Raw genomic sequence first — 14291 nt, forward strand, 5'->3', positions numbered from 1 at the left:
GGCGGGGGCGGGGGGCTCGGGGGGAAAGGCGCTCTGAACCGTTCTCTAGCTGACGTCCAGTGACGTGGGCCGGGGCCGCCCCTCTCTGTGCTCCTCCCTGCCTCCCAGGGCTGTTGAGAGTAATTGAGAGAACACACTGAAAACATTCCGACTTTCTAAGAAGAAAGGTGCTCTGTAAATACGGTTATTGTTGCTATTACGGTGATGATTACCGTATGCACACACACACACTGGCGTTTTCTGTAATTGAGCGGAGTGCTGGGTGTGTGGGGGTTCACTCCACAGCCAGTGGCAGTTGCGGGAATGGCAGTCCCGCTCTGGCAGCAGGAGCCCGAGTGCCTGGAGCGAGGACAGGATTTAGCGCTCCCGAGTTGCCTTGTTCTGCCGCCTCCCCTGCCCTCCATCCTGGGCAGAGGGCCTGGCCCCCCGACCTTGGAGCTGGTGGTTCGGCTCCCGCCGCCTTTCACTCCCTTCTGTGTCCTGTCAGGACAATACCCGTGTCTCCTCGGCTGGCTGCCTGGGGGAGCTGTGTGCCTTCCTGACTGAAGAGGAGCTCGGTGCTGTTCTTCAGCAGTGCTTGCTGGGTAGGTCTCCTCTGCACTGGCGAGCCGCTGCAGGGCCTGTCTCCCCTTCGCCTTGGGAGGGTCTTCTGGCAGCTAGCCTCTCCTGGGGAATTGAGCTCTTGAAGCAAAATGGAGTTTCCAGTGGTCCTGTAGCCCCTTGCATCTCTGCTTAGAGAACACAGCTGCGAGTCTGAAGCAGCTTGAGAAAGACCTCTCCTTAACTTGCCACATTGGACAGGGAGGTCCGGGTGCAGTGTGGACTGGGATTACCGCCGGGCTCAGGTGGGCTAGGCCTGGGGGCTTCACGGGTGGTAGGGGCATACCGTAAAGTGCAGGTTGATCCAGTTGTGTCCTTCCACTCAGCGGACGTGTCTGGCATTGACTGGATGGTTCGGCATGGGCGGAGCCTGGCACTGTCCGTGGCTGTGAACGTGGCTCCCAGCAGACTCTGTGCGGGCAGGTATAGCAGTGAAGTTCAGGACATGATCCTCAGCAATGCCATGGCAGACAGGGTAAGGCTTAGGGGCAACCAGACCCGTCCTCCCCCTCCTCTAGCCCAAATTCCACCACTATAGCCTTGTTGACGTAGCACTGGGGGGGGGGGGGGTGGGGTGGGGGCTGGACCCCAGACTGGGCGGTGAGAGGCCTGGGTTCGAATTTTGCCTTTGCCAGTAATTTTCTGTGCCCTTGGGCCACCACTTGATCTCCTTGGGCCTCAGTTCCGTCATCTGTAAACAATGAGGAGTTTGGGTGGGAGCATCTAGAGGTCCCTTCGAGGTCAGAAGGTCTCTGAACTCCACTCCTGGAAGCCGTGACATAGGCTTTGTCTGCCTCTTAGCCAGGGCAGCCTGTCTGCAAGAGAGCTGTCAAGGAGTCTTGGATGTGAAGTTGTTTGGTGGGGGGAGGGTTGCTTGTGTGAGGGGCCAGGGTCCTGGAGATTACTGGGGACAGGACAGAGCCTGTCCCTGCTGCTCTGAGGAAGGGGCAGAGTGCCGCCCCCTCCAACTCTATCCTCTCTCCACAGATCCCCATTGCGGTGAGTGGGATCCGGGGCATGGGCTTCCTGATGAAGCATCACATCGAGACAGGAGGAGGACAGTTGCCAGCCAAACTCTCCAGCCTATTCATTAAGGTGAGTAGGGGCAGCCTGACCTGTGTGAAGCACCCATGACCAGAGAACACTGGAAGTGTGCTGTCAGACTGGCTGTGTCAGGGAGATCTCCGAACCCTTGGGAGTGGAACACAGAGTAGTTCTCTGTGCTTTTTTCTCTGGAAGAGTGCCTGATTTCCTGTCAGATTCTCAAGTAGACCTGCGACCACAAGTCAAGAACCACTATTTTAGGGATGCCTGGGTGGCTCAGTTGGTTAAGCGACTGCCTTTGGCTCAGGTCATGATCCCAGGGTCCTGGGATCGAGCCCCGCATTGAGCTCCCTGCTCTGTGGGAAGCCTGCTTCTCCCTCTCCCACTCCCCCTGCTTGTGTTCCCTCTCTCGCTGTCTCTCTCCCTCTGTCTCTGTCAAATAAATAAATAAAATCTTTTAAAAAAAAAAGAACCACTGTTTTATATATTTTTTAAATTTTATGTATTTTTATATATTTTTTATATATTTTATATATTTTTATATATTTTATATTTTTATATATTTTTATATTTTATATTTTTATTTTATATTTTTTATATATTTTATATATTTTTAATATTTTTTATTTTATATATTTTTATATTTTTTATATATTTTTAAAAATATTTCTTTGTTTTAATTTTATCCTTTCTCAAACATGTGCTGTGGTATCACATCATGGTTTAATTTGCATTTGTGGCTAATGATGTAGAACCCCTTTTTTTTTGAGATTTTATTTATTTTTAGAGCTTCGAGAGAGAGAGCAGGCGCACATGTGAGTGAGGGGAGGGGCAGAGGGGGAAGGAGAGGATCTCAAGCAGACTCCACATTGAGTGTAGAGCCTGATGTGAGGCTCGATCTCACGACCCTGAGATCACCACCTGAGCTGAAACCAAGAGTGGTGGGAGGGTTAACCCACTGCGCCAGCCAGGCACCCCTGTAGAACAATTTTTATGTGCTTTTTAGCCAGCCCCACATGCACTTGGTGGAGTGTTTATTGACATCTTTTGCCATTCTTAAAATTGTATTCTTTCTTTTCTGATACTGAAGTGTTGAGAGCTATTTATTCTGCACATAAGACCTTTAAGAACCACTCTCTTAGGCATTTTTTCTAGGCATCTGGATTTAGCAAACTTTGGGGCAGACCTGGGTTCAAATCTTAATAAATCTTTTCCTCCCCACCTCCTTTTCACTGGCATGGCACCTACTATGGTTATTGCGGTGGCTGCAGGGCCCCAGTTAGGAGAGCCGGGGAGCCGGACAGCGCCCTGCCGCCCGTGTCGTAAAGTACGCTGCTCCAGCTTAGTGTGCGCACAGATCAGAACCAGCATCTGCTTTCTAAGAGGTGGGGCCAAGTGTGAGACTCTGCCTTTGTAACCAGCTCCCAGGCGATGTCAGTGCTGCTGGCATGTGGCCCTTGATTGAGTGGTGAGGTTCCTGCAGACCCGGGAGCCCTGCTGAAAGTTCTCAGGGCCCCCATTAGATCGAGCTCGTGTGACGGCCTCACCTTGCACGCGGCTCTTCATCAGTGTTTACGTAGGATCCTCCCTGCACCCGGCTGTGCTAGACCCTCCAGGCGTGGAGGTGCATGGGGCAGACAAGATCTGTGGAGTTGGAGATGCACAGAAAGCCTGCAGGGATGGGGGGGACCCTACTTTAGAGAGGGTTGTCAGCAGAGACCTCTGAGGGCGGACATCTGAGCTGCGGCCTGAAGGAGGAGAGGAGCCAACCGTGCGAGGACCGGGGGCAGGCACGTCCTGGGCAGTGGGACCAGCCAGTGCGGAGGTCTGAGGGTAGGAAGGAGCGGGTGTGTCTGAGGAAGTGAAAGCCCCGTGTGGGCCAGGAGTAGTGAGCAAAAGGGAGAGAGATGGGCCGAGTCACAGCTTGTCTATCACCCACCCACGAGGGGGAAGGCAGGCCTCAGAAGGGAGCAGTGGGGTCAGTTTCCAGATGAAGAGGGAGTGTCAGGGTGGAAATCTGGGCTTCCTTGACAAACAGACTGGCTGTGCCTGACGAAAAGCTTGTGGTCCTCTTCACAGTGTCTGCAGAACCCATCCAGTGACATCAGGCTCGTGGCAGAGAAGATGATCTGGTGGGCAAACAAGGACCCGCTGCCTCCCCTGGACCCCCAGGCCATCAAACCCATCCTGAAGGCTCTTCTGGACAACACCAAGGATAAAAACACTGTCGTGAGGGCCTACAGCGACCAGGCGATCGTCAACCTCCTCAAGATGCGGCAGGGCGAAGAGGTGTTCCAGGTGGGTGCTTGCCGCAGCCGCTCGGCTCAGTGCTCTCCTGTGCGGCGCCTTTAAGTATCAGGCTCCGCTCCGCCACCCCGTATGCCGAGTGTTGGGGGCAGATTGTGGTCAGGTGACTGGTCTAGTGCCTAAAACAGTCCTCTGTTCCTGTGGTGTTCAGGCTTCTTTTGGCAACAGAGCCCTTTCTCCAGATAGAGTGTCACATGGCACCCAAACCTATGAAACCAAGCCCAGGAGGGCCGCCTGGTGAAGCCCAGAGCCCTGCTCACGCATTCCTCCGCCCCCAGGCACTTTTTTCTTTTTTAATTTTTAATTTTTTAAGTAATCTCTACACCCAACGTGGGGCTTGAACTCACACCCCAAGATCAAGAGTAGCATGCTCCACCGACCCAGCCAGCCAGGTCCCACCCCCCCTCCCCCAACCCCAGGTCCTTAAGAGCACCGAAAACCCTCCCTGCCCCCACCCCACCCCTTCCCAGCACATGAAAAGCATGAGGCATGGTTTTCTTGGCTTCCCGGCCTCCTTTATTTTGTCAGATTCCACCATAGCGCTTCTAGTTCTGAGGTTAACACTCGTTTTTGCCTTGGCTTGAAGAAACCTGAAGTCAAGTTTTCTGACAACGTCTCCTCCTTTCCATCTTCCCTACAGGCCCTCTCCAAGATCCTGGATGTGGCCAGTTTGGAGGTGCTGAATGAGTGCACCCGCCGGTCCCTGAAGAAGCTGGCCAGCCAGGCCGACTCCACGGAGCCGGTGGATGACACCATCCTGACCTGATAGGCCCAGGCCCCACGCACCGGGCTCCACCTCTTTGTTCAATGTTTTCATTTTTGAAAATACGTTTGTTCCGATGGGGAGCTTAGGAGGTGGCATTCCCAGAAAGTATTTTAATATTTCAACAGACCACAGCCAAAGCCTTAAACCCACACACAACTGAAAATTGCCTCCTCCATCTCTCACCTTTTTCTTTGGAGAAGAGACGAAAAAGCACATGGGTGAGCCTCACCAAATGGTAGCCAAGAGCTGATCATCCAGCTGAGCATGGCTAGGTCTGGAACAGGTGGGGTCAGACTTACGGTTCCTCTTCCCCTGCGCTTGAGCTCTGCTTCGGGAGCCAGTGCTACCAGCCTCTGCCTAGATCCTGAGTGGGGCACCGACCCGTGGAGGTTGGCCCGGGGTTCTGTGTCTTGGCGTGGCTTTGCAGTGTTGTGCGGCCTGATTGGATCTGACCCCTGTCGGGTGAACGTGACATGGCGCCCTCGCAGTTCACGAGTCAGGGAGGGGTACTGGTTCAAATGCGGGTTGTTTGAAGGAGGAATGTTTAATAAAGGCTTTGATTTAATCTTGATATAAGCAGATTTTTTAAAATCTCTTAAGCAGCCATTAAACAGGAAGCTTTGTGCACCAGGAATAAGGCAAGGCTTGCAGCCGTTCTCGTGAGCATCGGCAGCGCTCTGGCTTCTGGGTGCCTCTCCTGCTCTGGCAGGTCTTGCAGAAATCTACACGCTTCTCTGTCCTGAGGTCGGGTGTTCGGGAGGTGTGCAGCCAGGCCCGTGATCTCACCAAGTATGGAAAATGCAGGGGTCGAATCCGCCACTTGTCTGTCCTGACTCAGAAAGGTTGGCAGCTTCTGGCAGTCAAGTTTAAAAGAGAAGTCCATCCCCTCTGTGGAGTAAGAACGAGCCACATTCCTGGAGTCAGAGGACTTGCTGGAGGAAAGCAAAGCTACAGCTCAGCATCTGCCTCCTTTATGAATGACTTCCTTCCTCCTCGTTCTTAGAAGGCTCGTGATCCACACGTCCTGTCTGATGGAGCACGCAAGTTTTTCTGGGCTGTTTCCCTCTGGGCCCAGTGACGCAAGTTTTTCTGGGCTGTTTCCCTGGTCACAATACGGAATAAATCTCTACCGAAATGACTGGCCAGAGCTGTAAAAGGAAGGAAAATTAAATGTGGTGGTAGCGAACTCATTTTGTAAAAGGTCTAAAATGTTGTACCAAAAAATCAAGGCGTGGCTTATTAATGCAGCAGAGGTAGAAAGTAGCCCCATGACTCAGCACTTCTGATGAGTAAGGCAAGGTGACCTCTGAGATACTTATGATGAAATCCTTGCTTTCTATGCCCAAACCTTCTGTGTCACAGGACTTCCTATTTTCTTGCAGCGGGCATGGGCTCAGCTGGCTCAGGGTAACCGTAGACTCCCCCGGCTGCAGGGGAGCTGGAGAGGTCGGCTGAGTCAGTCCCCAGAGCCAGAGCAGCCAATGGGGGCAGCTTTTGGTAGCCATGGTAACTCTTCCCTGCTTCTGGGATTCAGATGGTCATCAGCATCCTCTCAGCTGCCTGGGGCTGATGTCCAGCAAGCTGTCTGCACATGTGGTCAGCTCTGCCAGTCAGCCATGGGGTGGCAGATGAAGTTTCTGTGTGAGGGGGCCTCCGGCTGGGAAAGCTCTGTAAGCTCTGAGGTGTGGTCTTCAGTGTTTCCTCCAGGATCTTAGAACAGATGCTTTTGTCCATCTTTGGCGTTCAGCCCCCGGTGTGAAATTGGGAGGGAAACCTGATGTACTGAGAGGTAGAAGATACTCAGTAAGCAAGATCCAAAAGAAAAACACCAGGTTTTAGTTCCAGAAACTGGAGGAGGGTGAGATCTCTCTGTTCAGGATGGATGGATGGAGGTTGATTCACAGACAGAGATGACTCAGAGTCTCCCAGAGCATGCTGAATTGCTTTCCCTGAGTCTGCAGGGGGGCGTGGGCTCCCGGGAAGTGAGCCTCGAAGGGCTGTCACAGGCCTGACAGTGGAGCAGGCACAGAGGACCGTGTCAGCCCAGAGGGAGGCCTGGCACCCCCAGAAACAGCAGCCCTGTGTGAACACCCAGGAGGAAGTGGCGCTGAGCTGCAGAGAAGCAAAGCTGTTTCCCCTTGGGCAAGCCGTCCAGCCTCTCTGGGCCAGTGTTCACATCTGTAAAATGTGGGATTTGGGATGGAAGCTCTAAGAATCTCTTGTTCTCAAAGTTACAAAGTGTTTATAACTGATGACATTTGGCATTTTTCATTTAATCCTCTCCGCCTATGAAATAGGTTCTCTGTGGTTACTGTTCTCCAGAGGAGAGGATTTGGGAGAGTGAGCAGTCATTCACCTGGGGTCATATGGCTCATCAGTGGTAGTCTGTCCCCAGAGCACATATCCCTGGCTTTGCTCTTCTGTGCCGGCTAGTTAGGGCCTAGCATTTTCCATTCTTTGTAGCGGTGCCTCCAGCCCTTTCATGTCCTCGTGCTGCACACGGAGTATGTGGCTGAGCGGCTCTGGGTGACTGGCCCAGGGCTCCCCCTGGATGCTGTGGCTGATCAGTACCTCACCCCATTCATAGGACACTTGCTTTAGAAAAGACAGTTATTCCCGAGGACTCGTAGTGATCCTTGAGGGAGGAGACCCCATCTTTCTCTTCATGCCTCCAAAAGGCAGTGACAAAATGACGTGCCCTTAGCTAACCCAGGGAGAACTAAACTGAGCCTCTCACCCCTTCACCTAACTCTGGGAGCCTCTGGAATTCTGGGCATCAAGATTATTTTAAAATGTGGGAGAGGGTGACAGGCTTCACATCCCTTCTAGGAACCAAACCTCCAGGGAAGTTCCCTTCGGCTCCTTGCTGATGCCCGCTTGGGAGAGGGGCAAGGGACCTGTGGGATTGATTCTTCCGTTTGCAGGGATTTGGAGGTAACATTTTACTGAGAGCAGATTCTGAAACAAGATCGGTTGTTAGGACTGTTTTTCTAAGTAGGAGGCTGTATGGACGTGTGGTAAATTGCTTCAAGCCTTTCTAAATTAGAACAATAGGCAGAAACAGGAAAAGCCTCACTGAAAGATCTAGGTCCTGAGAGGTTTTTAAGGAAACACAGACGGCGCTTTCGCTCTGTACGGCGTACTGCTGGGGAGCCGTGTGAACTTGAGGGCAGGTTGGAACCTCAACTTCACCGCTTGATGTTAAGCCAGGTGACCCAGAGTATGTTCCTCCACCTAAGCCCACATGTCCTCATCTCTGCGGTGACAGGACGGTCGCAGGCTGGTCTGCAGTGAGGGAGATGACGCACTCCACGAGGCCGGCACATGGGAGGTGCTCGCTTGGTGGATGAGGAGCGTTAAAACAGGCCTGTCAACGGGAAGGGACTGAGCCACAGGCACCATTAGCATGACAGCTGTCACAAGTCCTGAGCTCTTGGTCAGGAGTTCCTGCTGGGCCCAGAACTTGCAGATGCCTGGTTAACTTTTTGAGCCTGAAGTGTAAAAAGCTCCGAACTTTTTTATTTTTTTTTTAAAGATTTTATTTATTCATTTGAGACAGAGAGATACAGAGAGCATGAGCAGGGGGAGAAGCAGAGGCAGAGGGAGAAGCAGGCTCCCCGCTGAGCCAGGAGTCCAATGTGGGGCTCCATCCCAGGACCCTGGGATCATGACCTGAGCTGAAGCCTTTTGGGGTGCCACCCAGGTGCCCCAAAAGCTCCAAACTTAAAATCAGATTCTTTTTGAGAAGTGATGGATTACCGTGTTTGGATCTGTGACACGACATGAGAAGTGCATGAGCACCGGGCTGGGTCTTCCCTGTGCCCAGGCAGGAAAGCCCTTTACCATCGTTGTTTGAGCGATGCCTGGGAGGCCCGAAGGGGCTGGTCCTTGTTTTAGGAGGATGAAAGTTGAGATACAGATGGAAAGGAGCATCTCTAACGTCATGTAGCCAGTTGGCTTGCAGAACTGGGAAAAACCTTTATTTCTCGATCCTCTGGTCACCAGGCCCCAGGGCCGTTCCATAACAATAATTTGGGAAGGTGAATCCAACGAGAGAAACTAGCCCAGTTGTCGGCATGCAGTTCTATGGAGTGACTGAATGGGTTTCACTTTTCCTAAGAGATGGAGCCCAGTCATTCCCCAGGGCTTTCTGTGCTGTCCCCCAGTTGTGTCAGGAGGGTTCCCTGCAGCCTGTCTGGCTAGAAAGATAGTGTTGATACTAACAAAGCTCAGGAAACTGGAAAAACTGGTCCAAGGATTATCCCATCAGTGGGGTTTGTGTGTGACACTCCTGAGTGTGCTCTGCATGGGATGCACTGTCACCTTCTCTGGGACTGATTTCTCTGGTCGAGGTGGCATCAGCCGGTCGGAAGCTACATTAGATCCTTCTCACCATTTGGACTCCCGTACAAAAGGGAGGTGGGAAGCCGGGTGCAGCAGTAGCTAATCCAGCATTTCTCGAACATATTGGCTTCAGGACCCCTTTACACTTTGAAAAATTATTGAGGACCCCAAAGAACTCTTGCTTCTACGTCTCTTACTTATTGATACCACTGTCGACATCAAAACTGGTCAACTTTTATAAGTTGTACTCTTTTAAAAATGATAAGCCTATCACATGTTACCATAAGTAACCATAACAGAACTCAGTTTTCCAGAACAAAAGCCATTTTAATGAGGAGAGTGGCATTGTTTTACACTTTTCACGTCTCTTTAATGTCTGGATTTTCACGTCTGCTTCTGCATTCAATCTTGCAATATCACGTCACGTAGTCTCTCTGGAAACCTTACTATACACTCGTAAGCAGGCGAGTGTGGAAAAAGCAAGTAACATCCGAGTATTATGTAACTGTTTTCACTTTGCAGATCCTTTGAAAGGGTCTTAGGGAGCCTTGAGCTCCTCAGGCCACACTTAGAAAACCACGGATCTAATCTAAAAGAGGGGAGAGAAATCCTACTGAAGTGTTTGGCTGGGAGGGCGGGGGGAGGTTTTTGACCCCGTGTTCCAGTGACGCCCCAAACTTGGCCCACACCCCACGGAACACAAACTCAAGAGAGAGTTCAGCTGCATTATTTCTGATGCTCCTTCTAACGCACCAGTTCTCTGCGTGGCTTCATTTGAATGCAACAGAGACACCAGTGCCCGCCAAGTGCCAGGGCCCCGAGAGCGCCAGGATGGTCCCTGCAAGCAAGGAACTTAATGCTCACTCGATTGTGGGGGCGACCTGAGGGCAGGGCAAGGCCGTTGCCAAGTCTCTCAGAATGGCAGCAGGCATCACGGATGGGATCAAGGCCAATTTCCAGTTCCATCAAAATTCCCTTTATTCCCTCCCTCTTGGAGGGACACGACCAGTTTGTCCGAGGCATCCCATCTTGGCTCCTCATTTAAAGTCCCGGGTGTTCAGTTCCCCTTCCCGTTCTTCATTCTTATTTGCCACCTGCTTGTACCTACTTACAACCACAGCATGTCTGCTTCTCCCACTACCCGTGTCAGCAGCTTGATTCCATTGCTCGCCAGTCTGAAGTCTGGATTTCATTGCTCCCTCCAGGCCTCTGTTGCACCAACCTTCACCTCTCCTACTGCTCCCCTAGAGGCGCCTCTGGCTGTCACAGGCCTCAGGCTTGAGGTCCCCTCTCCTTTTCTCTCCCAGCCTCCCCACTGGTGATACCGCACTTCCCGACTCCCGACTCCTCAAGAGCCAGGTGAGCTCTTTAAAGAGCTCTTAGGCTGGGGCGCCTGGGTGGCTCAGTCAGTCAAACTTCCGCCTCTTGATTTCGGCTCAGGTCATGATCTTGGGGTGGTGGGTTCGAGTCCCGCATTGGGCTCCTTGCTCTGCAGGGAGTCTGCTTGAGATTCTGTCTCCCTCTCCCTCTGCCCCTCACCCCCGTGCATGCTTTCTCTCGAAATAAATACATCTTTAAAAAATAAAGTGCCCTTAGCCCATGTTCAACCCTTACTACTTGACCCTCACTCCCCACCAGCTGCTCATCCTCTGCCTGTGTGATCCTGAAAAATACTTCACTTGGCCCCACTGTTCTCATCACCATCATTCCGTTTCACTTTTCATTCACTGCCCAACTTCTTGAACAAGGAGCACACCCTCCCGCTCCATGGCGTCACTGTCTGTTCTGGTGAATCTCTGCATGCTGCTGTCCCCACTCTTCCTTTCTCTTCAGACACATATTTTTTAAGTAGGATCCATGCCCAGTGTGGAGCCCAACTCGGGGCGTGAACTCACGACCCTGAGATTAAGACCTGAGCCAAGATCAAGAGTTGGATGCTTAACTGACTGAGCCACCCAGGCGCCCCAATATTCATATTCTCTGCCAGAATGTCAGCTCTGTGAAAGCAGAGAGTTAAACATTTTTAGTGCTAATGCTTCCCCTAGGTCAGTGCCTCGTACACGGGAAGCCCTCAAATGTGAAGGAATGACTCGTCTTTCCCTATTGTACCGTCAGCTCCACGAGGATGTGCCTTGTTTGGCTCACATTAGGTCTTTAGTGCCTGGCACCTAGTAGGCGTTCACGTATTTTTTGAATTAGCAAATGAATCCAGTTGCCAGGTAAGTTCTGTGATTGTTTTTTGCAATGCTGCTTTCTCTAGTTGATGTGGTTTGCATATTGTCCTTTGCATCTGTCCCTTCCTGCTGTTACCCTCACACCTGGGCTTCAGCAGTAACCTCCTTGAAAGCTCAGCAGCAGAAATCCACTCTGCATGCTTGCATCAGACTACTTTCTTAAAATAATATGTTGATATTGCTCCTCTGCTCAGAAACTTTCATCACCTCCCCGTTATAGTTTCTACCGTGCAAACAGGTGGCACCGCAAAGTCTCCTCTGGAAACTGGCTGTTCAGAAGCGCGGGACCGAGTTTCCCATCGGTGGTGCATTCAGATGCCTACCTTAGGTCCCCGCACTTTATAATTTTGTACATTTATAGTTTCTCCCTCTCTCTTCCTTTCTCCCTACCTCTATCCAGCTACCTACCTTCCCACCTACCAGAACATAGCCCACCACTGAATTGTAGTTTAAATAAATGTAAAGCAGTATTTCTAGGGGGCACCTGGGTGGCACAGTTAGTTTAGTGTCCGACTCTTGATTTCAGCTCAGGTTGTGACCTCAGGGGCGTGAGACGGAGTCCCACGCTGGGCTCCACGCAGGGCTGGAGCCTGCTTGAGATTCTCTCTCCTCCTACCCCCCCCAAAAAAATCAAATAAAAAAAAACCCCACCAATGTTTCTAGAGGAAATATGCTCCATTTCATTTGGGGGACACCAGGCACATATCCTGGCCTATAGGGAATTTCCCCTCCAAACCAAAACTGATGATTCTCAGACTGTGACAGCAGCTGTCTAAATACACCTGTCATTCAAGGCTCTTAAGTTCCAATTCCATCATGAAATCTTTATGATGAAATCTTCCCCATCACTTGAGCTAAAAGTGATAGCTGTCTCCCTCTGAAGTCTAGACTGCTTATTTGACAGCTGCTTTATCTACTGCATGTCTTTTATTTTTAATTCCTTATGTCTTACCTCTGAGAAGACTATCAGCTCCTGGAGGGAAAAGGCTCTAGTCTACAACCTGTGGCACATAATAAGTGGTAAGCCCCCATTAGTTACTGAATAAATGATTAATTAATGCCTATTGTTTTCCAGAAGACACGGGCAGGCGAGTCAGAAATCTGGTCTTCACAATGGCCAATTCCGCTCTACTTTTTTGTCTTAAGATTTTTATTTATTTGACAGAGACACAGCGACAGAGGGAACACAAGCAGGGGGAGTGGGAGAGGGAGAAGCAGGCTTCCCGTTGAGCAGGGAGCCCGATGTGGGGCTCCATCCCAGGACCCTGGGATCATGACCCAAGCCAAAGGCAGGCGCTTAACGACTCAGCCACCCAGGCGCCCCTCCCGTTTTTTTTTTTTTTAAGATTCATTTATCTAGGGATGCCTGGGTGACTCAGTTGGTTAGGCGTCTGCCTTTGGCTCAGGTCATGACCCCAGGGTCCTGGGATCGAGTCCCGCACTGGGCTCCTTGCTCAGCAGGAGGCTGCTTCTCCCTCTGCTTGTCATTCCCCCCCTGCTTGTGCTCTCTCTGACAAATATTTTTCAAAAAATAAAGATTTATTTTAGGGAGAGCACGAGTGAGTGTGTGCGAGGCGAGGGAGGGGGAGAGGCAGAGGGAGAGAGAAACTTAAGCAGACTCTGAGCTGAGCAGAGTCCGATGCAGGGCTCCATCTCACGACCCTGAGATCATCCGGAGCCGAAAGCAGAGTCGGATGCTTAACCACAGTGCCACCCAGGCGCCCCTCTGCTCTACTTTTGAGTAAAAGTATCCTGCAGCCTGGTATCAGGAGACTGCCTTGGAAATGTGTGCAACAGGTGTCTACAGTAGGAAACCGCTCAAAGAATGAATGGGTCAGTGCAAAATGATCGCGGCTAACAGCATGTTGCTGTTTATCTCGTGCCTGCATATGCCAGATAACCTCGCTCATCCTCACAACTATTCTGTGAGGAAATGGGCTCTGAGATGTGATATGACTTATCGTAAATATCAAAACTTTTAAGGGATAGAGCCAGGATTTCAGAGCTAGCATTTGGGGTGCCTGGCTGGCTCAGTCGGTAGAGCACGTGACTCTTGATCTCAGGGTCGTGAGTTCAAGTCCCATGTTGGGTGTGGCATTTGAACCAAAGTCTCTCTGACTCCAGAGCAGGTTGAGAAGATGAGCTGGAGTGGCCCTCCTGCCTCAGTGGCCGGTCAGTGTCAAGTGTGCGTAGCTGGTGGCTACACACGTTCTTCTTCCCTTCTATTTCCTAAAACGGCTGAATCAAAGGGGATCCCACTAACCTTTCCTAGATCAAGGACCACTTTATTTTTTTTTTTTAGAGAGCAAGAGAGGGAGGAGGGCAGGGGAGGGGCAGAGGGAAAGGGAGAGAATCTTAAGCAGACCACACCCAGCACAGAGCCTGACTCAGGGCTCCATCTCACATGGCTCCTGACCCAAGCCAAAATCGAGAGTCAGCCTCTTAATCAACTGAGCCACCCAGGTGCCCCAAGAAGGAACACTTTTAAATAGTCGTATGAGGAGCGCCTGGGTGGCTCAGTCGGTTGAGCGGCCAACTCTTGATTTTGGCTCAGGTCATGACCTCGGGGTCCTGGGACTGAGCCAGGTGATGGGTTCCACACTCAGTATGGAGTCTGCCTGGGATCCTCTCTCTGTCTCCCTCTGCCCCTCCCCCTGCTTGTGTGCTCTCTCTAAATTAATCTTTTTTTTTTAAAAAAAAAGGTCATATGAGCAGCTCCTCTCCCAGGCAGATTCCAAGCCCATGTTCTTTTGACATCACCACACCTGATTCTTAGCTCCTGGAAAAACAACTAAAAACTTGAGCTGGACACTCCATGAGCTGTTCAAGGATCTTCCCTGCGACCTTGTTTATAACAAATTATAAACAACATGAATGCCTATCAATAGCAGAGTGATTGAATTACAGTATAACCCTAAGACAGCGTACCATACCACGCAGCTGTTAAATGACAGAATGCCCAAGCATGTTGGTAAAGAGAAAAGGCAACATTCATA

At 51.1% G+C, this 14291-nt stretch overlaps 1 protein-coding gene across 1 annotated transcript in view; it reads left to right on the forward strand.

The window, feature by feature from the left end:
* Positions 1-5286, forward strand: part of GCN1 (GCN1 activator of EIF2AK4) — a 57971-nt gene extending 52685 nt beyond the window's left edge. Inside the window, exons 54-58 of the mRNA XM_032431358.1 lie at positions 488-584; positions 927-1075; positions 1588-1695; positions 3724-3942; positions 4592-5286. Of these exons, the coding sequence (XP_032287249.1) occupies positions 488-584; positions 927-1075; positions 1588-1695; positions 3724-3942; positions 4592-4717 (699 nt within the window). The 3' untranslated portion in view covers positions 4718-5286. The remainder of the gene's footprint in view (positions 1-487; positions 585-926; positions 1076-1587; positions 1696-3723; positions 3943-4591) is intronic.
* The last annotated feature ends 9005 nt before the right edge of the window (positions 5287-14291 follow it).

The sequence above is a fragment of the Phoca vitulina genome, unplaced genomic scaffold, assembly GCF_004348235.1.
Source record: "Phoca vitulina isolate PV1807 unplaced genomic scaffold, GSC_HSeal_1.0 scaffold46, whole genome shotgun sequence".
NCBI lineage: Eukaryota > Metazoa > Chordata > Mammalia > Carnivora > Phocidae > Phoca > Phoca vitulina.